The sequence below is a fragment of the Hypomesus nipponensis genome, chromosome 15, assembly GCF_054491055.1.
Source record: "Hypomesus nipponensis isolate SF chromosome 15, ASM5449105v1, whole genome shotgun sequence".
Classification (NCBI taxonomy): domain Eukaryota; kingdom Metazoa; phylum Chordata; class Actinopteri; order Osmeriformes; family Osmeridae; genus Hypomesus; species Hypomesus nipponensis.
This window is the reverse complement of record NC_140375.1, coordinates 14,240,325-14,265,436: the sequence shown is the minus strand read 5'-3', so window position 1 is coordinate 14,265,436 and position 25,112 is coordinate 14,240,325. Positions and strand designations below refer to the sequence as shown.

At 41.1% G+C, this 25,112-nt stretch overlaps 1 protein-coding gene across 1 annotated transcript in view; it reads left to right on the top strand.

Moving 5' to 3' along the window:
* The first annotated feature begins 11,994 nt into the window (after positions 1 to 11,994).
* The window catches only part of cadm1b (cell adhesion molecule 1b), a 69,100-nt gene continuing 55,982 nt past the window's right edge, over positions 11,995 to 25,112 (top strand). The window contains exon 1 of the mRNA XM_084674564.1: positions 11,995 to 12,071. Within this exon, the coding sequence (XP_084530690.1) occupies positions 11,996 to 12,071 (76 nt within the window). The 5' untranslated portion in view covers position 11,995. The remainder of the gene's footprint in view (positions 12,072 to 25,112) is intronic.

Below are 25,112 nucleotides of genomic sequence, written 5' to 3'. Positions count from 1 at the left end.
AAAGAGTGAGTGACAAGCTTGAGCCTTTTTACAAACGTAGATTAGTCCGCCCATGCGGACTAATACCACATTTACGTGAAATAGTCCGGTTGGCTGTGTGTAATAGTGGTAGAATGCAAATCCGTCACCAACATGTTCTGAATATATAAATTGTTCACGATTTTTAGGCATTAAACCCACATGGATCACATACTTGAATTTGAATGTACTGCGGAAAAGTGAAAAGTATTATGGTAGGTATTCAAAACAGTGTACAGGTCAGCCCCCCCAAAAACGTTTTGTGGTCAAACATTTGGTCATTTCAAAAACACATTTTAGTTTAGGTTTTTTCTTCAGAAAATTACTGGCACTATGTAGTGTATGCATTAAAATCTTATTCTGCCTTGGTACAAAATTGTATCAGCAGCATCCTCCAAAGTGTCCCATATGTGAACTCAACAGTGTCATTATGTTCAAAAGTAAACATTAAAGCTTTGAGCACATCCTAATCATTAACATCACAAACACTATTGTCACAGGAAACCCTAATTCAATTGTAGGATCAAGTTCTGTGTCATCTCAGAGTTGAAAGATCTTCACATGGATCAGTTTGCTTGAGTTGACGGTGGTGTTAGGAAACAGTGGAACCATTGTCCAGGGAGTTTGTCCTGGGGGGCATAGAAGAGCCCTTTGTGCACCAGTGATATCAATCTGGGGGAGGCGGGGAACTGGAGGAGTCTGCTAGTGTTCACACACATCCACACACACATCCACACACACATCCACACACTCTCAACTACTGTCTTACGCACACACACAAACAACACGTACAGTACACACACTCTTTCTGCCTTTTCATGCTGTCTCTCTCCCTCTTCTCTCTCTTTCAAAACACACACAAACGCACACAAATGTCACACAAATACATTCACAGTGGCATAAATGGTCACTGTGGTCAGACTTGTTATTTCTGTTCTATCTGGATGTCCTGTCTTTATTTGTCAACAGCAATCCCTGTGAGTTTCTTTCAACTTACTGTTAGTTGTAGTTTAATGGACCAATCAATCAATGCATATTGCTGTTGTCTTTAGAAGCTTTGTTTTTCTCCATACTTAAGATGTCATCACACCATGCCTGTGCCATGCTCCATCCACGTCCTCGTTCATCACGCCAGACCACAGGGAGGCCTCAGTCCCCCACAAAGTCACCCAGTGTCTCCCTGACCAACCATTGTGATGCTGGTGCATGTCATCATCATGTTTGGGAAGAATGAAAGAATAGTCCACCTTCACAGTGGTTTACATGACATGCTTACTGTTCAACCACACATGGAGGGTAGGTTTGTTTTCAAACGTTGGTGGGACAGCTTTTATAATGACGAAGGGTGTGTCCATTTTCTACATAAAAATTGTATAATGAGTATAATGAAACCCACACACCCAGAATTATAGTGTACACTAAAACGCCATGTGAAAAGAGCATGAGCAAGTATTTTTTTAATTCTTAATTCGTACTTTCTGGGTTCTCCTTCAGGCAAGGCAGCAGATAATCTACTGAATGTGTGCTGAACCGGTTAGTTCTCATGACACATACAGGATCTATGTCACGCATTGGAGAGGAACATGGTTAAATGTTTCCCATGTAAAACCTGGCTCCATGCATGTTTGTGGAGCTTAACACCATGCTAGTTTGACATGAAATCAATTTATATGCATGAAGAGATACACACAGATCTGGGGTTAACTTCTTTTTAACGGATATGAGATGGCTACTTTGATGCTAGTAGAAAGCTCTGCTTTGAATGTAACATTTCTTTCATTGTAACATTATGATGTTGTCATGCTTTTTGTTACTGTAGAAGGAATACCGCACTCTCACCACACCCTGAACGCTTTCCCTAGGTCAAGTACTTTGTGAGATACTGTTCATTATATGTTATGTAGCCTATGCAGTTGGAAGTAAATTACAATTTGACATTTTGTATGTTTTTTTTTGGTATATCTACTCTATACTGTACCCACAGTTTAACAGAATCAACCAGATGCATGATTATCTCTCTTGAAGGCCACAGTACATCAAATGACAAAACAAATGACAAATTACATTGTCCTCTGTGAGCTGTAAATTAGAACTTTGAAGAAAGCCAAGTGAACCACTGGCTATGCTCGAACACTTGGAGGTCACCTTATCTCTATGGGAAGTCTTTATTTTGCCATTAGATTGAAGCATAGCATTTTAAGTAGATGTACTTTCCTCATTTTGTGAAGACACTCTTCTTTACTCAAAGCATGAGTTGAAGTAGTAGGCTGAGCTTTTAGAGTTTATTGTTAATATATGCTGCCTTCCAGTGGCCAGATTGTTTTACGACATCAAATAGAGAGGCAAGGAGGATGGTAGTTCAAATATTTTCACATGCACCGCTGCTTTGGTAACTATTGGGGGCAGTATCTGCCTTATCTTGAATCCAGCAACACCGTTCATGTATCAGTGTGGATTCAACTTTTGAAACTGTCTTTAAAGACAAGTCAGCTGGACTAATCCTCCCCGTTGTTTTGGAAGCATCATTTTAAACAACTGTCCAGTGTTTTAATATCAAACCCGCCACCTCCGACATCTTAAGTGCAACCACTACCAGCTACGCCAACGAATACTATAGATTCATGGTACCGTAAATAATGGTTTTCTGACACGGTTTACAAGACACGGTTTACAAGTAAGGCTACTTAGTATCCAATATTATCAGTTGCCTCGCGCCATAGTATATTACAATACAACATTTAGCCTACCATGGTCAAAATACATTTAACACGAATTGTCCCCCTTTTTGGATATTTCAATGATATATTGACAGCCAAACTGGAAATGTTCCTGGTTTTTATTTCAATAGCGATCTTGTCACCTTCCTAAATAGGGACATAAGAAAAAGCACAAGGTGTCTGTTTAACTAGAAGAACCAGCAACCTTGTCAAAAACGCATACCACTAGCACTGCACTAGTCAGAATATATTCTGAAACTGTAGACCAAATGTAAATGCATCGGATTGGACAGAACGAAAGTTACACCTATGGATATAGGTGCCGTGGAAGATAAGAAACAAAACCTGTTATGGCTTCAGCCGTTACAATTTCAAAACAACTTCAGAAAAAGTTGTATTATCATGACAATTCATCCCAAGTGTTAAAATGTTTTCTTCATTTGATTTACTAAACACCAAATTCAATTCAAAATAGCATCGCAGTTTACTCATGCTTTACCAAAACTAATGAATTTTTTTGTGACAAATGAATGAAAGAAACTGTGCCGTAAAAAGGCCTATGATTTGGTCTAGTGATTGGCAAACAGAACGAAAATATCCATCCATGGCTCATTCCTTAAATTAAAAAGCAAATGAAAATGTGCATTGCTACTGTTCAATTACCAGTCAGAGCAACATATCATTTTAGTTGTTTGTTTTCCAGCCTACCCTATCAAGAAAGATCTGTTTTGTGAACCAAACACTCACACACAGAAATACAAACACATGCAGACACACACAGAACCATACCAGATGAACAGATATAACAATTTGGCTCTCAATTATTGTGATAGATAACTGAAATATGGATCCAAATTACAATCTGATAATGACATGAAAATGGGTTCTTCGCATCTGTGGTGTTTGAACAGGTGGTGGAAAGCTGGCTTGCATCATAAATCTGTCAGAACATAAGCATCCAACCTGTTCTCCGAATGCTCCCATCCTGATTGATAAGGACATATCTGACATTATTGATTATACTAACAGACAGAACAGAAGATATCATCTCTCTTTTCATGTGAAAATATCATGATGCAACACTCCTAAAAAATGGGGTAATTTGAGTTCAGTATTCCAAGCGTATGTGCGATGACAGTTTGCTTCAGATCTTCATTATTTTTCCTCAGGATGTTGTCTGGAACATGTTGTTTGAATTCATCTCGTATGACAAGTTTATCACATCATCTGCTCCGTTTACACATTCAGCAGTTTGTCATGCTGATTCACCTGGAAGTGTGTATGCACAGATAATCCTTTCTCCTCCATATTCCAACAGAACATTTTACAAATAGTCTACTGGTCATGTATTTCAGTCAGTAAAATAAATACAGATATAAAGATAAATACAGTTTTCTTCTGACTGAGATGGATTGTGAAGTTACTGGTTCATTTGGTTGAATTTGATATTGAGATGATACTTGAGGTATATTGGGGTAACACTGTTGTGCTCTGTTTTGGTTGTATGCAACATTAATGTGTTCAGTTCAGTTGTTCTGTGTAGCAGGCCACCAGATAAACCTCTTCATCCAGTACCTCTCATCCAATGATGTGATATCTTCAATGGTCAAAGACAAGCTTGTGATTACTCATTTATCATATTCCGGGGTATGTCAAAACTTCTGAGTACAATGTGGACTTCAAACAGCATAAGCCAGACTTTGAAGGTATTTTTCTCTCTCTGTTCACTTTTATTGATTGGCTGATATAGTATGTGTGGGCATGGGAGGAGTACAAATCATCACCCACCGCTCTTCCCATTGGCTAGCTTTCAAACCTCATCTCATCCACTTCTTAATTCTTTGAGTGGCGTCATGTTTAGTTGGGACAAAACAAAGAAAGCTCACTCGGAATGTGTGGGAGCACACGGTTTCGTTTCCAACATTCCCTCTTAAAAAAGAAGAATTTAACCCAAGACACTCAACTTAGATGAAGGGCCATAGGAGCCTCAGAGTACGCTTACCTCCAAATGGACAGATTGTTTTACAGACAATACAACGGTAACCCTGATGCTATGTGCCCCAGACTATATACAGTATAATCCAACTATGTACTTACTTTTTGCATGCTCTTTCAAACGACAGTTTAGGAAATGCTAATGACATACATAGTCCACATATCCTCTCATGAGGAAATAATGTCTTTATTCGGTAGATTTCCTGCACTCTGATCAAAGATCTTTGTTTCAAAGGTTGAAATAAAAAGCCTCAGTCAATTCAGCACCCATTATTGAAGCATTAAGGTAGTTGATGCACTGAAAGACTGCTTTCTTTGAAGTGATCCTGTAAATATTTCATGTGTGATCACGTTCTCTTTGGCGTGGAGGGAGATGGTTCTGGACCGAATATTTCAGGTGTCACTTTGGTCTTTGAAGTTAGCTGGCTGCATCATTCAGCTCATTTGTGACTTTTTTACTGGTTGCCTCATCGTGTGCATTTGCACTGCGGGTGTCATCATCATCATGAAAACCGAGATCACTATGATCTTCACCATCATCATCTTCGTAATCATCATTACGTCATCATTGTCACCATCATCATCATCATCACACTGTCATCATCATCATCATCACCACCATCAAACTTTCTTTTAGTTGCACCCTCTAGTGTACGCAGCTGAGGCTATGTTAGATGGCAGAGGTTTAGCATTCAGAACAATCCTCATTAATTCAGTTTCTATCCATTGGTTTTGTCAGTGCTAAATCAAGCATAGTGTTCATATTCCTCTCTGGTAGATTCAATGATCATCGTGGAATAAAAGACAGAACTATTTATAACGTCTTGTCTGGAAGAGACTTTAATTAAGTCAGATTTATGTTAAAACATACAGTTGTACAAAGCCCAACATGAAATGTGTCAGATGAACAATACTACCAACTAATGCATCTCAATTGAATCATGCATGGCTTCATACTGCACATCAATTTCATTGTTTTCTCTTTCACAAAGTCCAATTGTATCCACTGTTAAATTGATGTGTGCTTGCTTGATCACATTTTCTTTGTTAGACAGTGCTGTTCTGTCCTATACACTATTTTGAATATTAGTGCACAGTATTGTTGACCTGCTGTTAACAGCATTTAATTGAGAATAAACCCTTGTCAGGCCTTTTTGGTGAATACTTACAAGAGTATGAGAAAGGTCCACCATATGACCTTCTTGCAGAACTGCCAACACATACTCCTAAGTTCATATTGTTATATTCATATCAACACCGGTTCAATTTCCATGTGAAAGAGCTTTCTGGTGTGACGGAGGAGGGACACATTGTTTTTATCAGAGAAACTTATTAAGGAGGCTTTCAGCAGGCATGTCCTTATCGTTAGCGACCGTGGGTGATAGTCGCTGTGAAATATGGGTAATGGTATGAAGGTCTGAGTGCTGAGACGGTGGTGAATGGACGGATGACGAATTTCACAGATGGATTAATAAAGATATTTTCGTTCAGTCACAATTCAGTTATTCAGATTTAATGATAATTCCCGGTTCCGCTGGGAGTACCTTTGTAATGCACGAATGAGCTGGCATAATTCCTATGAGGATACGAAAATTACATTCAGACAGAAAAAAGGCACTAATAATTTGATAAGAAGAATTTCCACCTGTAACAGAGGAGGGAAATGACATATTCTTAGATAACAACTTTATAAATGTATCTTTTGTTAAACAAACTAATGAGTCATATTAAATAGCAATGCTTTACTACCAAGATTCAGCTGGTAGCTCATTGACCTGATATTATTTACCGTGAAATTTAATTTGTGATTTTGCTAGCCTACTTTTGAGAAAGGTTTGCTTTTACATGACTGAGTAAAAAAAAAATACAAACAATTCCTCAGTCTAAGACTGGACACAGACCCAAATATTTGCATTAAAAACAAATTTCCTTAATTACGTAATAGTTTATTTTGACTGGTTAAATTGGGGTCACCTCTATCTTGGGAACTTGCCTTTCCTACAAGACTTGTCTGCTATAATTAAACTTTTTAATTAGTTAACAAAATCTACATGCATTTTTCCATTGTAGAATAGACAAATCAATGGCTGTAGCTACATACAGCCTCAAAGTTATCTTAAAGTGGAATCTGGTCTAGCAGGAGATACCTGGGCTCCCACTGAGTTGTGGATCAATCCAATGACAGTCCTCTCAGCATAGGTTGACAAACATAAATATAAAAAAAAAACTTGCAAAATGCAAAAATAGAGGGTATCATGTTATGTAAATATGAACAGAACTCAGAGGAAGTGGAATAAAGGATATCTAGGATAGGAGAAAGGAATATCTTCATACTGAGGGGCTGTTGGGTGGAGGGACATACTCTACATCACTCACCCTTAATAGAGAGCGAAAGAGAGAGCGAGAGAGAGCGAGAGAAAGAGAGAGAGAGGGAGAGAGAGGGAGAGAGAGAGAGAGAGAGAGAGAGAGAGAGAGGGAGAGAGAGAGGGAGCGAGAGCGAGAGTGTGTGTGTGAGAGAGAGAGAGAGAGAGAGAGAGAGAGAGAGAGGGGGGGGGGGGTTGAGAAGGGTTGAGAAAGAAAAGAGAGTCAGATGAATGGCGAGTTCCTACTTCTAATAGGCTGAGTCACTTAAGGACCGTGCTGACATGAAAACATAACAAATGAAACAGAATAATTCATGTTGGACCTCATCAATGCTACCACATCTGCTTTCATTGACAAGGAAAAGATCCAATCTCCAAAATACAAAACATACTGACATTGTAATGGTCTTTGATAATGACAGCTAATTTGAGACAGTATTACCTGAGTCTGGATCTATTGTAAATCACTGAGATCAGTTATAGTGATACACAGTGTAGATTCAGTCTGTGTTTGATTGTCTATTTACAATACAAAATTGTAATAGTTAAACACTGTTGTGGATGTGAACAAAGTTTGAAAATGTTAATGTATGCTAAGCAAATTCATATAATCACAGATCTCAGAGTACAGAATTGGGTATGATGTTATAATAATACAGTACATCTCAGAAGGTATTTTGCCAACATTACTGTCTCAGATCCCAATTACAGAGGAGTACAAAATTGCTAATAAAAGACTGGGATAATTAGGGTCACTTTGCAAACACAAGTCTCTTGCCGTAGCTGTGAGCTGAATTATTCAATGTGCAGATTAATAATTGTAACGAGTCCAATAGTGAGGCCCTGTCATATCTCTCATTCTGATCCTAGACCAGTTCATTTGCATTGATCCGGTGCCCGCTTCATTGCTCTCCAGAGTGATTAGGTAGATAATGTCAAAATAAGTTTTAATGTTGGCCTAATTGATTGTGGGCTCCACTGAGCCAGTAATTGTCAATGTGTTGATTGACTAGGCAGACAGGGAGGCCAAGTTTCTTCAGGCCTGATAAGTTGTTATTTCTCTCTGTGTTATAAGTCAGTTATTGGGGCATATAATGATACATTAAGGCAGTGCGAGAGTTTGATGGTTATTTCAACACGTTTCATCACTTCTGTCTGATCTGCATGTTTCTCCAAACTTATTTAGAGGTGATCATTTTCAAGTCTGTAAACGCTTGGCATCGTTTCAGCAACCTTCTATACTTACAAAGAATTATGTAGTTTGACACTTGCTTTACAATGCAATCAGCAACTTGTTGAGTTGTGATGGAACAAACATGAGAATAAAACATTTCAAAGTTCTCCTCTGTGTAGGTACTGAGAGATTTGGAGAAATGGTAGATCTATTACCGTAAGAGTAAAATACTTTCAGACGACTTTGCAGTGATCTCAGAGAGAAAGTTAGAGACAGTGTGAGAGCAAGAGGGAGATAGTGTCAGTGAGAGAGAGAGTTAGAGATTCTGTGTGTGTGTGAGAGAGAGAGAGAGAGAGAGAGAGAGTTAGAGATTCTGTGTGTGAGAGAGAGAGAGAGAGAGAGAGAGAGAGAGAGAGAGAGAGAGAGAGAGAGAGAGAGAGAGAGTTAGAGATTCTGTGTGTGTGAGAGAGAGAGAGAGAGAGAGAGAGAGAGAGAGAGAGAGAGAGAGAGAGAGAGAGAGAGAGAGAGAGAGAGAGAGAGAAAGAAAGAGAGTGATGAATAATACATACAAGACCCAATTAAGTCTGGATAAAACCACACCACTTTTCACACCTGATGAAATCCTGTCTGCTTTCAAGAAGATTCGAAGAGCTTCCATTCACTTGTTAAGAATGGGACAATTTTTCTGACTGGAACAGAGAAATAATCCTCAATGCTAAAATTGCTGTTCAGTGAGCCGTGTCTTGTATAAAAGGCATTATGAGCTGGGGACTGACTAGCACCTGTATTGGCGATGGCTTAGACCCACCCTTTTAATTGTGGAGAAGGTTGACGAGTTATTATTCCTGTGATGTGGAGGTCCTAACCTAACATGTTGCCCTTCAACAACAAGGTTGTACTTTCTTGGGGGGTCTTAGCCTATGTGACACAGTGCCAGACTGAACAGTGATTGTGTTAGTTATCAGCACCGTAGTCCTGTCCAAACATTTTAATAATTTCACTAATTATTTCATGCAAATTTAGTGGTTAAACCCTGTAGAGGATAGTAAAGTCATTGGAAGCTTCATGATTTAGAGCTAATTCTCTCATGCAAATTCAGCCAATTATTAGATGCCCAGAAAACATTTGACCTTTCAATTTATCATACTTGGACATTTCAATGAACAATTTTACTAATAACTTTCTCCCTTTGGGTAAAGTTGGAATATCCGCACTTATTTCAATTAGGTTACCCTTTGAGCTCAAGCACCTCTGAGAGGATAACAAACTGAATCTAGTGACACGCACATTTATATACCTAGTCACCTGTTCAAATCTTGAGTGATGATGCACTTGTCAGGTTTGGGGACTGGACTCGGGCACAGAAACTTGAGTTTTTTAATAAACAAAAAAGCAGACCGAGCTAGCATATGAGAAAAACAAACAATCCAGCAGGGAGAGGAAGGTCGGGTTGGGTTTTGTAGGTGGTTGATGAGCTGATTGTTGACAGGTGCGCTGATGAGTGACTGGTGTCAGGTGTGGGGAGATAAGAGGAGGGTGTGTCCACAACTAAGGAAAGTGAGGGTGACAAACAAAGAAAGAAAAACAAAACAAGATCACACCCACCTAACGATAGGTGAGAGTGACACTATTTGCAAATTCCTAACATTAAACCTTAACTTGTTGATTATGAGAAAGGTTTGCTATTATGAAAAATTATTTCCTTGAGGAGGATTCTCACTGTATTCTCCTCTGTACAATACTACTGTTGGTCTCTGACAAACATCCATTATTCCTTCTTTCACAACAGTAGGAGAATTTTTCCATAGTAAACGGTTTGCCTGATCTGATTACAACGTCAGTTCATTCTATTTCTGTTAATTTGATTGATTTCCTACCACAACACCAAAAACGTCATTACAAATGAATTGCATTTCTAGTCTTAGGTTAAGGAGCGAGGGACAGTCTGCTCTTTCTTCACTCTTTTTTAAAATTATTTTTGCTCCAGTATTAAAAAACTGTCCTTTGACTGCTTGCTTTTAGCCTTTGTAGACACAATCAACTTCTGGGGAAAGGTCAGCTATCTTGTCTGGTCTGAGGCTGGGATAGACATGAATACACAAATGATTGTAAGCTAACAACAATGATTGTGAACTAAGAAACAGAGACAACTTATCTAAATCTATTCACAAACTGTATCTATTCTCCTAGAGAAACCACTGCCAAATGGTCACCAACATGCTACCTCCCTCTCTCACACAAACACGCCCACATATAGACAGAGAGAGAGAGCACAAAGACACACATATAGTGTGCACTTCACGCATGCATTGAAACGGAGTGTACTATACATGCACACACAAGCACACATACAGTACACACATTGACTGAGGTTGGTCATTACCACAGATGACCCACATGAAGCGCCTCAGTCATCTGATCCAGTAGCATCCATTATTCATCCTGCTGGATGGAAGACAGTCGGTTCCTCAGAGAGGCCCTGGGTCCCCGTCTGTCCTCACAAGTAGAGAGGAGCTACACAGCAGCTGAGTGACTGGCTGCAGCTGCAACCAAAGTGAAAGACCACCAGGGACAGCACAAGTTTTGGACTTTGGGAGGATAAATTGGTCTCCTCCTAAAAATAGACTTTAACTACTATGTAGCGACACAGATGCTGGTCATCGTTGGCCTATCAACCCATGGTGCTAATGCACTGAAAGCTCAATCTGATTCAACCACTACCTTACAGAGGTATGTGCCCTATTTCTTACTGCAGGTATTCATGTAATACAATTCATGGAAGCTGCCAATCATTTAACTAGCTGGGAAAAAAAACAAAGCTACTCAGAGAAAAACACCTACTGTAGTGTATGTCTCCACAGTCGTATGTGAGTGACAGGCCGAGCTGGTGGGCTGCCACAGATAAGGACATCACAAATGAATTTGATGTGGGGAAATTCAATCTGTAGTGATGGAAACGGCCTTAGAGTGAAGTTCTAAATGCTATCTGCTCATCAGTGGAATGAGGAGTGACACCAATTCTGGAGAAAAAGATTGTGCAATTAGCTTTCCTGCCGTGTTTTAACACAATAAAAAAAAGGAAATGAGATTCTACATTATACACCCTTCCTTGTGACACTCCTTTAGCCAGAGTGGACAAGATGGATGCAGGAATAATGCAGGACCAGTTATCGCACACAGACTGTCTTCGTGTGGGGGCTAAGGATCCAATTTACCCAGCTTCCCATGAAAATTACAATCTTTTCACCCTCTATTTTGATTAGTCTTATTACAGTAATAATGATTCGTCCAGAATTAAACAGGGGGCGCTCTATTATGTCTATGGTCACAACGGTGACGATCAAGAACGAACTTCAGAAATCACTGAATGTCTTTAAAACGATTGTACCTAAAACCGTAATAAAAGTGTAAACTCCAACATAATCCCATAATTGCTTCTATCAGTTTGGCTAAATTATTTAGAGGCTGCAGATGTATTGTGACACATTAAATTCAAGGAAAGACCATTAAAATACTGATTTCAATACTTCTTTTATGGAATGCACGCAGGCTGTAAAAACTAAATTTAGCTAAATCTTAAACAGAAGCTAGCTTGCCACGATAGATGGCAAATGTCACTGTCGGTTTCTCATTTGACAGCAGGCTCCCTGTTTGCTCCCTCCTTCCACTCTCATCCTATGGCCGTCTCTAGGTGATTTAGCACCGCCAGTCTCGAGCAGGTGTCCAACATGGCGATCACGGGGAACGGATCTCTCACTTTTTCTCTCTCTATATTCGTGATTTCAGCAGCGTTTCTTCTGAAAGGTATGTTTTCTTGCAATACGTTTTTACCTAAACATGTAATAAGAGATTTCAAAGTGGAAGGAAAACACTATTTAACTTGAGACGAGCTGGCACGGATGCGCATCATCTTACTGTAAATCTAAGCATCGTCACTTTTCTCCTTATTTCCTCACTCCAAATCTGTTCTGCTACTCAGTTTTTAAGAAATGTATTAGCCTATAAATACAGTACATTTCTGCCGATTTAAAATGGCTCGAATCGGCTACATTTGCACACTGTTTCTCAGTAGTGTATTGGAACATAAACTAAAAGTGCGTGTTACTGTTGCTTGGAGAAAGTCTAAACCCGACGTCCTAATTTTGCGCCGAAATACTGCCAAAACATAGATAATGAAAGGCTTTCTGTGAAACCGTGTCCACTAGCCTAACCAACCAAGCAATCCAACACCAGTCTTTAACTTCTTGCGTGACGACTCGACTTCGGAGTACAAATAAAACAGACCTAACTTTGAATCCAGTTTTTACCGGGGAAATAACCTAGTGTAATTATTTATTATAAATAAATGTGTTATGTGCGGAAACCGGTATGCGTTATGAAAAACACGCATTGCAGCGGTGCCATCGTGAGTCTGTCCTTTAGCCCGACGCGTGAACAGGTTAGGCGCATGACGTTTGGATAGACTACCCAGAATCTTGCCACTTTGCTGCGTTTCTGTCGTTTAAGAGTTCTGAATGGTTGGGATTGTGTTGGCAAACCATTCAACCTGTTCATTCCTTGTGGTAGTGTCAGACAGTTTAGTCCTTCAAGGGTCGTCAACAATGATGCGAGTTCAGAACCTGACGGACTTGTGTTTTTTCACCACACAGATGCACTGAAAGATCATTAACAAAATGTTCCCTCGTACACGAAACCCATTCCTGATCTTTTCACGACCCAAATACGTGTTTTACAATAACCCCCAAAATATAGTAAACGGCCATTCTCATTGTATGAACTAATTTAGGTCATACCATAACCGAATTGGCTGCATCCAGCTCCTTGACGTATTTTAACAATTGGAAACTACATTGTATTGGTAATATTGGTTTGATGGAGCCAAAAAGAGATTAACTTTGAAATAGATTCCGTGTTTCTTGGTTATCTGTTATCTTTATACAATAGCAACAGGTCTCAGGCTACTTCAAAAATGTTTGAATATTGCATGTCGAGATTATGCCTTTATATGCGCCCTGTGGGAAATGAGTCTTTCTCTTCTTCTCGTTCCCTCTTTCACTGTCTTTCTTTCATCCTCTCTCTCGCTCCCCCCCCCCTCTCTCTCTCTCTCTCTCTCTCTCTCTCTCTTTCTTTCTCTCTTTGGTCCCTGTATGGAATACCACTGTAGGTTGAAATTGAATTATATCTGTTGGTTTAAATTGATAAATGTTGAATTGCCTTTGAAATGCATCAGCTGTATTGTGGAGTGTATCTCCCTGTCTCTATTGATTGTTATCCACCTCAAAATTACGTATCAGAATGTCCCCACAAATGCACAATAGCTCATGCCTCAATACGCTAAGCATTGCAGCATTTAAAGATTAATGCAGTTTTTTTGTGAGCGAATAATGTTCCAAGCCAAGAAAGTCATGTGACTGCAGATCTTTTTCATTGATTTGATTGCCATTGCACCAACACATTGCCAGCAAGGAGAGGGTTGACCACTGAATTCAAAACACCTGTACAGCCAGTATGCTGTTTGACAACTCCTCTTGTTCAGGACTTTTGAATAGCTCAATATTTTGATGATGTAAGTACACTGGAGCTCTGAGTGGATGTGAAGATCTGGCCCGGCAGACCAAGGAGGGGTAGCTGTGACGTGATTGGTTGGTTTAGGTATGCTAAAGCGTAAAAGGACATTAGACGTAGAAAAGAAGTTGCTTAATTTTTCATAGTGGATGTGGAGGACTGTGCAAGTGATAGTGTAGGAAGAAGATGACTCATAACTAAAGCCGAGAGATACACTACCTTGGTTCGTCTGTTTTGCGATGAACTGCTTCGATAATACATGAAACGTAAACAATCTGAACACTGACAGCCTTTCTAATCTGTGTGTTTTTCTAGAGGCAATGTCTATTATGAGCCATATCAGCTGTGGCGTAATCATGCTGTTTCACTGGGTTGTGTAATTCCTCGTATTGTGATCCAGGGCTGATCTCATTCATCAGCAGTGAGTGACGCTGAAGTGGATCGATGCAACCTGTTGTAGAGCCTTAGGTGCTGCTGACAGACAGGGCTCCGGCACAAACACAGGAAACACATCGCCGTTACCACACGCTGTGCTGGTCGTACAGGTCGAAAACGTGGGATCCCGCCTTCTGATTGTGGATGACTGGGTTAGGGTTCATGGAGGGGTCGGTTTAGAAACAGCAAACTGGGGAGATGTTCTTTCTCTTGCTCCTGATGCTCCTTCCTTCTGCCATGGGAGGTTTGATGAACTGAAATGGGACCCACTGGGCTAGTTTTGAAAGATATCTGGCTTTACTTTGTTCACATGTCCTGCACGTCTTCTTTGTTTGTTCATCCTGTGCTTCTGAATGCTGGCTGGCACTATAGTATTGTATCATGTTGGAACTGCTGTTGGTGCACACCGCATATAGCAGTTCTCAAAAACCTCGCCATGAGAGACACTTATCCTTTTTCGAGTTAAATTTAACACCCCGGCTAATAGTCCTAATACGTGCCAGCTTGTGAAGTATTTCATGGCCTGCATTTTACGTTGGGTTCACTACATCATTTGTAACAATAATAAACTGTTCTATTTAAAGAAATTGAATTTATAGCTCATTAAAATTACATTACGCTGTGCTTAATATGCCTGTTCATAATTGCTAGATAATGTACGCCACTATTTTATGTTGTGGCAGCTGATGTTGCTTTTTCAGACAGAATAATCCACAGAACTGGCATCCCTTCTCTGAGCAGCTTGTGGAAGAGATTGTGTACTGTAGTAGCAATGACTTAGCGTATATAATAAAATCATTCAGTGTTGTGTTGCTATGATCACTGAGAGTTGACAGGAGATTGCAAAGCCTCGAGCAGTATTTTCTTCTTCTTGAGACTCTAATTCTGTGTCTCGTTCTCTTGTGTGTCTGGGTCGTGTGTGCATACAGCATGCATACTTATGTGTGTGTGTGTGTTTGTCCATTTGAGTGTGTGCCCTTGACGTGTGCGTTCACATTCCACTTTCCTTCGCTGTTGCTGTCTTTTCCTGTGTAGTTCTAACAGGAAGAAGCTCTCGCAGTTGTATCATTTTAGACTCAGAGTGAGTAGTGAGCTCCCTTCGTTGTATTTGTCTTCCCAAGCCAAACAGGTTGAAGGCAGTCACCGGGACGACCGTGTTTGTAGAGAGCCGTGCTAAACGGAGCCAGGAGAATGTCTCCCTGTCTTTGACCTTGTAGGCTTTTCTGCCTCTTGAAGACATAGTGACGCTCCCTCCAAGCAGGGAACACGCTTCAACCTTCCATGTCAGCACACAGATAGCCCCTGGCTTCAAGAGATACATGCCATGTCAGGCTCAAAGGTAATAGCTGTTGAAGTCCTTGTCCCTTTAAGCATTTGGTAGTATTTGTATAAAGAAAAATGTGATGAATAAACACTACAAACAAACTACCAAGTCTCATGGCTGGAATTTCCAGTGTAACCCGAGTTTGGGAATTTCGCTGAGGGCTGCATCAGAACAGTGGTTCTTGATCTGTAGTAAACAGTCAATTAGAAGTGAGAGACTGATGAGGGTTTCTTTCATGACTGTGAGGACAGAAGCCTCCATTCATGGTAGAGTTGTGGTAATGAGGAGAATTGATGTCTCAGTATGAATATGACATTGTTTTCCCCTGTCCTGGATTACAGGGAGCACTCTGCATTGTCCAGCCTGGCCCCTGTCAGAACATCACCGGGAGAAAATGGAATTGCTTTGTTTTTTGTTTTTGGAGGACATGGAGTGCACATTAGTTTGGTTGATGGAGCAAACACAAACACCATTAAGAAAGGATGAGTACCAGCTCAGCCTAGTTCTTCCTGCTGATGAAGATATAGGACACTTTGGCTGCTATGAAGTTTACAGAGAAATGTTTCCCAGAAACGCTAAGCCACTGGTAACTACCAGAATGTGGAATGCTTAAGGCACTATTTCAGGTCAAGAACTTGTCAAGCCATTTCATGTTAGTGTTGAGATACAACTGTAGTAGTATTACAGCTGTATTCATAACTTACGTCGTGGAATCAAAGGGAGATGCAGTACGAGGATGTCTAGAAGGTTAAATTCAAGAATGCTTCAGGGCGTCCTTCACGTCAATGACAACGCTCTCAGACGAGCTGTTGACCAGTATTGAAGGTTGAAGCTCTTCAACTTTATCATTTCTAATCCAAACACCTCGGCATGTAAGACTCAATCTGTTGTTCTTGGCAAGTGGGCACAGCATACATAGAATTGCACCATCACTTCAACACATTTGAAATACCTTCTCCTCTAGGACAGGGCCTTAGACAGTTACCTTCAAAACGGGCTCAGAGCAGTGTAAGAAACTTTCAGGGCAAAGCACATTCATTATTTGCTTTCTTTTCTGTGCTGCAGTCTCTGTAGACACGGCTCATCATGGTTAAGTGATGTTGTTATCTTAGCAGATGCCGTTATACAGAGCCATTGGAATGGCATACATATTATCCACTTACACAGCCGGATCTGACTGGACCTGGGCACGGCACCTCCACCCTCCACCTGTCAACACTGCCAGCTCGCTTCTGGAAAATTGGTATTTACCCTAAACTGCTGGAGAATTGAAAGGGGACGATATAGTTTCAGATATACTTGCAGACCCTCAAGACGTACTTCCCAAGACTTATTCTTTCATCACTCAACACAATCCCTTTCAGTCATTATCATATTCTTCAAGGTACAACAATCTACCATTTGTATTCCATTCATTCTTTTGTAAAGTCCAATAAAGCAGTTATAGGTTGTATTGCATAGGGAGTAATTGCCTTGGCAGTGGCACCATGTGTGCAAATGACAGTACGAAAAAATTTAAAAGGGGACTTCATAAAATAGTGCATACAACAGTATCAACAGTTGGCACAACTCAAACTTGATGTAATTTCTCAAGGTGAAATATAAGATAATTGAGCAGTGTTTACATGACAGAGGGCTGTGATGGAGCTGTGCAGTCTGCCTAGGGGCATTGAGTTTGTGAGTTATCAGCCTGACACTAGACCTATCTTAATTACTCTGAGACACACTACTCTAATCTGTCATTGTCAAACCCATCAGCAGCGTGCAACCCAAGCAATAATAATCAGTCCGCCTAAACCAGGAGCCTATTGATTACTTCTTAGACTTGAGCAACATTGTTGAGGGGTGACAGTAAGGCTATGCCATTAATGGGAGTGGGAAACCAAAATTCATCCTCCTAAGAGGACAGGTGGATAGTATTAAAGAGGAAAATACGGACTTTGTTCCTATAGCTGGGCTAATCCTGTTTAACCTGGAAAGCAAGTATTCTGCCAAACAACCAATCAGTGATCGTAGTGGTCCAGTACAAGCGTTGGATAACTACGTTGAACAGGATTGCTTTGAGCCGTGTAAACAGATATTTCATTGTCAGAACTCAGAAGTCATTTTGTCATAATTAATCTTTGTGGTATTTGACCCTGTCAGAGTCATTCAATTCAATTCATACAATTCATACTCCAGCTTTCCTGTGCACTTCTTCTGTTCATTTGTAGCACTGCAGCCCTGCAGAAGTCTATCCTTAACCGTCTGGTCTCAGGTAGGGAGCTCTTGTCTTCCTTGCCCCCCCTCATCTGCTCTGCTGGCATGTCCCTTAGTCATCCTGAACACTGAACCCTCTCCACAATGTTAATCTAATTCCACCGAGTCAGGCCCATTGATTTTCCTTCACTGGGATCTAAAACAGAATGAATGGGAAAGAGTTTTCACCAACAAAGCTATTTAAACTCATGTGTTGTTCCACTCATGGCAGTGTCTGTCATTTAACATTTGGAACATATGGGATTTTGCCCTCTACGACAGGGTATGGACTTAAGTATTCAGTCTGTGCGTGCACCTTCTCACTAGTGGAGCTTAACACAATTGTGGACTGTGGCTGTTTGTTTGGAATACATTTACATGGCTCTGAAAATTGTGTTCTTAGAAAAAAGACCGTCTTTGATTTGGCTTTGAATGCCTTTCCTCGGCACATAATGGTGGTGAATAAAGTTAGCATTGTTAAATAGGACTACTTTGTTATCAAACCTTTGTTTAACATGTTTAGTTTGGATACCAGTCATGAGCCAACAAAGATCCCAGAAATGTTATTAGTGGTTATTCTTTACAGTCCATCAACAAATCTATCCCAGATACCCCTCTTCCTGCCTCTCCTTCTTGGAGTCAACCTCGTCCTTCTCCAATGTGAAAATACTCTCGTCCTCTAAACCGATTGTTTGCAGATTCATGCCTCCAAGGGTAACTTTCCACTGTCTTAAACCAATATCAATAAAGCAAACAGTCCAAGCCTCAGGATGGCATTAAAAAGAATAGGATGTCTAGACCTAATAAAAACCAAACACACTGTTATTAGAAACCAGCAGGACTTATGGCCTGTGAGCAGTAAGATGACATCCATCAATTTAGAGTTTTATTGGAAAATGTAGATGGGGTGGTATGGGAGATGTAAATGATTGATTGAGCATGAAGTTGTGGTTGAGCAGGCAGGAGTATTGTGTCTTCTGTGAGAGCAAGGATGGGTCTTTGTGACAAAGGCCCTGCCAGAACTAAGGATGATTTCCCAAGCCTGAGAATACGGCCTGTCAGTAATTGGGTTGGGGCAAGGCAGTCGGATTATCTTGTTCACTTTATTAGACTTAAGACGGACTGTCAGTAACATGTTCTAGGAGTTTAGTAAAAAGGAAATCTTGTGAGATGAGAGAAGTCTAAACAAAAATGTTTTTCTGCAGATGCTGTCAGAACACATACTTGACTTTGAATATGACTTTAAATTGCAAGTTTAATTCAGATTTCCCTATAACCATACACAATTCTGGGCGTATTCATTTGGACCACTTCACATTCAAGATTTTCTGATTTGTCCTGTTTTTTGTTAGCAGTAAATGAAAGGTTTGGCGGCAAACAATGTGTGACTCAGTCTTATCACATTGTCAAATGTAGCAGGAAGTAAACACTCAGCAATCAGGACCCCTCCTCCATATTGCTAGATAATTCTAGGTCTTCGCTGATGCAGGGACTTTTATAATGTGACTTTGAAAGCAGCCTATAATGAGTATACTCAGTTACTGTAGCATAACAATAAAGGTTGTACAGTAGCATGGATCCTGAAGTACATTTTCTGGTGGATGCAATCAGAAAGTCTGTAATACCTTCGCACTGTACTTATACGTACGAAAAAATAATGTTTTCAGTTGCGAGGACAGTCAAACTGCTTAGCCAAAGTTCCACTTTGGCTTCATCAACATATACTGTATATACTTATAAAACTTACAGTATGTAGGATATCTAATCAACAATCAGCTAAATCTGGTGAGAAAATCCTTTCTATATTGAAAGATCAGTATTTTTTTTTCACATGGGTGTTTCAAGCAACAAATATACCGATTTAAAACTCAATATTTCCTTGTTAGAAAAACTAAACACAAATGTATCATAGAAAAAGTCTTTGAAGGGTCATTGTTGCTTAAATCTTAGAATTAAGAATTTGTTTTCTTACTGTGTGTCTGCCATGTGTCTGATGAAAATGATAATGTTCGAATGTGAACGAAAGGCCATGTATTTAGATTCTGATTTTGCGTGTGTGATGAAAATCAGACTGCTGATTTGACTTGACACCCTCTGGTTTAGTGTGATTGCTAGCCACATGCGGCGGCAGAGACTGCCGTTTAGCCTTTCATGTGCTCCAAATCTGACATGTTCCAGCTCACCCAGCAATGTGCTCGGTCAGATAATGAGAGTTTAAGACACAGAGTCATCCCCTGACTGGTAATTAAATCATGTCACAGTATAAGCAGTGGGCTGGGATGTTTTGCCATAGACAGGGGATGACTTTTGAAAGAGGCTTATGTTGGTCATAGATGGTAACCCAGATGCTGGCATACTCCTTTAAGCTGTACTATTGTCTTGATTCACCTACTCAGACATCTATCAACGTGTCTGATTGTTTTCATTGATCCGTGCTGGTTGTTTTACTCAACAACAACTTGATATCAATAAACAGACTTGATATCAATAAACAGACTTTCTCGCGCCAAATGTTATTAAAAAGGTAATCTCAAATGTTCTACATCTGTATATTAGGTTTTGGTTCTGCACTGCTTCGGGTTCACCGTCTTATCCTGCATGGAATGCAATTGCTAAGCAATTTTATTTGAAAACACACAGCCCTTTTACACAGCCCTTTATGGCTTTACATATGTAGGGGAAGAAGAATTGTGACAGTCCTGAGGAAAACATGACGTAGCAAAAGTGCGATCCGGCGAGCATTCAGATCTCCGCGGTGGAGCTGAAACCGAAGGGAGAGACGACCTAACAGCAAGGCTTCACGACTCAGGTGACAGCTGAGAGACGCATGCAGCAGACTGACCCGTCGGCTGTCGTCAAATTAATCAGAAGAGAAATGAAGAGCTGCTTTTTATTGTGCTTATATTAGGTGCAATGGAGCTTGCACACGTTTTAATGGGAGGCAGTTTACTCCACAACTGCTTGTTTAATGACAGCCAGCATCCCTTGAGGAAGGCACCTGCCAGTAAAACCCTTCACATTCCACTGACATTAATATGTAAATGTAGTCATGGAGTCTCATACTGTAAACTATGTAGAAATTAGAATGATGAATTATGAGTAAACAAACTATCAGGGTGATGGATGTCATGTTTCTGGTGCCAGGTATTCCTTGTACAGAGATTATACGTAATTGTGTGCAATGATTCCCCAGACTGAGCAGGACGTCAGACTGAGACGGGTGTTGTTTTTTTGTTTTTTCGCCTCCCGCCATCACTCTTTGTGTTGGTAGGTCACCTCCGAAGATTCATCACCTCTCATGTCAACAACACCGACGCAATCTACAGGAAAACACCGCCATCCTCGACCGCTAGCTATGCATTACCGGGCCCGGCCAGCCCAGCCAACTGACGTTTACAAAGGCATAATTATGGAGTATTAAGCCATCACAAAGACATATGAGTCAGAGAAGATATGCAAAAATGCATTGAAGGCCACTTGGTTTACTCTCAACACTGTCAGGATGGTATGGAAGGGGATAGGGGACAAGTGTGTGTCTGCAGATGTAATTAGAATTGGTATTTATGGGCCCAATCAAGCTTTCAGTCAGGAAGAGGCTCATTTGAAGGTGACACAAGGATGCATCACCCCATATTGCAGACGCTCTGACAGGAGCCTTTTAGATGCACCATCTCCACACACAGCCTTTTAAATCATCATCAATCCCGACATTTGCCTGCTAGTTCTCATGACATGCAGTCTTTATGGAGTGGGCTAATACAGCAGCACTCCCAAGCCCACCAACTGGAGTGACATTGAATGTGTCAGTGTGTCTGTGGTTTCAACGCTAAGGATGCCCGCGCCCACGTTTGTGCTGCTGCTCGTTCGCTGATAACCTGTCTGTGATGCGTTCGTTTGGCACTGTTCCGTGTGCCGCCTGTTAACATTCCTCTGCGCTTCCTCTTGTTCCTACGTCTGTGCTACTCCGTGTTAGCACACGGGCGATGATGTGGCTGCTTGAGTTAGTTGTCTGTGAGACCAGCCTGTCAGGCTTGTCTGGGAGAGGGAGAGGGAGCGTCTCGTTAGGCCTGGCGCTCGCTGCTGGAGCTGCTCCTCCTCCAGCTGTCAAACGCTTCCTGACACATCCTGGCTCCCATCCTGCCTCCCATCCTGCCTCCATACGGCCGTGCCCGCTGTCACAAGGGTTAGCGATGACGACGATGAGGTCGCTTTATTATTGGACGTTGATCTGATGAGCAGCGCCCTCCCCTCATCCTTCCCAATGCTCCCCTGGCCTACATACACCAGGGCCCCATAGTGCTGCCTGAGGCCGGGTGTGGGCCCAGACCCAGAAAGTCTTCTGATGCTCGGGGACAGATTGTCCTCAACCCCCCCCACACCACCCTCCCCCACCCCCTGACTGTCCTTCCCCTAGGCAGTGAGGTTACAAGACCCAATACTGCCAGGTATTCTTTAAGTCCATCCTACTAATGATAAATCCAGCTCAGTCAGATTTGGAGATGATCAAAGGCAAGGCATCAAAGCCCTTTACTGAGGTAATTAGTCTCTCATTAACCATATCTTTGACAAATATACCCTCCCTGGCATCGAAAGCACTCTATTAATCATAAACTTGGATCTGACAAACTAATATGATGCAATGATGAAACACACATGTCAGACAATCTGTGATGTTATATCAGTGATGGATGATGGTACTGGCTGTCAAGAAATAAGCACAATCTCCATGTGATGTATGGCTGCATGGGATATGTTTTGGGTCATCTTGCTGTGACACCATATTTCTTCCACAGAGCCTGTTATGGTCATCATTATCAATCTATAACCTGTTATGGGAATATTCTTTTCTCTGAAACTCCCTGGTGTCAACACCTCCAGCTTGTTACCACCTAAACATGATATCCTCCCCACATTAGGAAGACGTGAAGACACCCCCCCCCCCTGCTCTCTCCTCCTCCTCCTCCTCAAGCCCCAGTATTCCTGCTGGATCTCCCCAGGCAGGGAGGACAAGACAGGACAGAGGAGGATAAATTACACCCATGGAGCCCTGGCTCTCTCTCCAGCTTTCATTTGCACCAGCAATTAATCAGCCATCACTGGAGAGCTCCTACACGTCAGGCCTGGGATTTTATTAGGGATGTCCTTTATAGGCTTTAATGAGACTTATGTCTTCCTTGAGTATTTCATTTGCGGCACACAGACTGGCTGTGTTGTAACCTTGAGGTGGCAAAGGCCTCTCCACTCACAGGGTAGCTCTGCCTGGTTTGTGCTGCTCGCCTTTCAAGACTCCTCGCTAGATTCTCTCATTCCCTTCCTTGCTTTCCTCTAGCTGCTCTAATTAGTCAAAGCTTTGTGTCTCTGAGGTGTCTAATTATAGATGCAATTAGACCCCTATTAATTCTGTTTATTTTGTGCATTCTTCTTCGTTTAACTTAAAAGCAAAACTTTACCCCCCCCCCCTGCTTTTTTTTAACTTTAATTATTTTTGTATTAATGTTTTGTAGTTGAATGCCACTTATGTTTAATTTAGAAGTTAATTTTGAATGGATTCTTTCAAAGCTAACAGCCTAGACAGCTAGCCTGTCAGACCTGGAGCTCTGTGAGGTGCCCCTAGGCTCCAAATGGACCTAAATCAGAGCCTGTCCACTCAGTCGGGTCACAGGAGAGCAGGTAGTGCAGCACAACTTTTCTCTCCCGAGAATACTTGGTAGGACAGGATCAACTTCTGTAATTACTTTGACTTTCAAGATTAACATTACCTAACATAATGGTTACGTGTTAGTATGTTAATAGTATGTTAATGAAAATGGCATATTTTGGCTATTTTTCTTTGTTTATGAACTGCTGTATATGATAGTACAGTTCTGGAGTCAGGAGTGTATGGCATCCCTTTTTCCCTGTTTACTTCTGGACAGCAAAAGCAATAAAAATACATTTAAAGGGAGTGGTCCCTAACCAGTTAGCCTCAAAGACCAGGGTAGTGGTTTGTGGGTCTTCTGTTAGCATTTTTAGAGGGCCTGGTGCCTCAGTGTGCCCATGTGCTCTGCAGACTGGGTCATATTATGGTAACTGAGAAACTCTGGTCAAAGTGTAGTTAAAGAAAAGAAATACAGAGCGGTTCAACAGGTTGAAGTGATGCATTGTATGTTAACTCAAATAATGTGGAAGTCTAAAAACGTCTTACCATACCCATAATCTACCCCAGCAAGGTGCAAATTGGGGGTTAGTTTTCAGAAAATAATAAGGCTGTATTGTTAAAATACAGCTGTATTGTCCATCAGACTCAGGATCAGTAGGTAAGTAACAGTTATGAACACCACACAAGGGTTCATTCTCCTCATTCAAGACATCCGTATTCCATGTCCTTCTCCCAGAGTGAGGTATCTAATGGTGAGTTGATATGTGCATGCCCTCTGCTCCCATGGTCATCAGCCATGTGCTCCAGCACTGCTGGAGGAGATAGTACACTTCCTGTCGAACAGACTGGATGTAATTCCGTTCTAGAAATTCCGGGCTCTGTGGAGATCTTTTCATTCACAACCTTGAGAGTTCTGGTCAACAATTGTAGAAGCATTTTACAACAAAGAATTACCGAGACTTGCTTGTAAAATGTTGCCCTACCATCAGCGTACAAGATTTTAAGGGGGGGGGGGGGGTCAAATAAAGAAGTGTGCAGTTAGTAGAGCTGTACTCCTCCAGATGCTGGGCAGAAATAGCAGTGTGTCATTATGGTTGCGCTGGGGGGAAACACCCTGTGTTTAGTCTGCTGTGGGGGTTGTGTGGCGATCAGGGGGGGGAGTTCTGGCAGATATGCGTACGAAAAACAGTTTAAATTAGACCTTTATGATCCAGCCTTACTCTACCTCTGAATCACACAGCTTCAGGCTTTGAGATTTTTCGTCTTTTCAAGTGATAGGGTAAATTGAGGGGGGGAAAAGAAACTTGCGCGTAACACGGATGTCAGATTATGATGAAATTCTCAACAAAAAGACTCAGATTCTTGTAGGACTTTGTTAAATTGTGTCCAATGAATTTACAGTTGAGGTTTTTCCAAGGTGATGTATAAATTCATGAACAAGATCAATGGAGTTTGAGTCTTTGTTGTGTCTCGGTGAACGCTCGGCTGCAGGTTGGGCTGTAGTGGCCTTGGCAGCAGATGACTCAGGGTGCCCCTCATATGATGCAATGCAACCGCAATTCCATATTCCTTTGAACTTGGCCTTTCAAGTCAGTCTAGCAAATGTTCCTATTTCTGTTATTGTTTCTGTCTTTGTTGTCCTTTT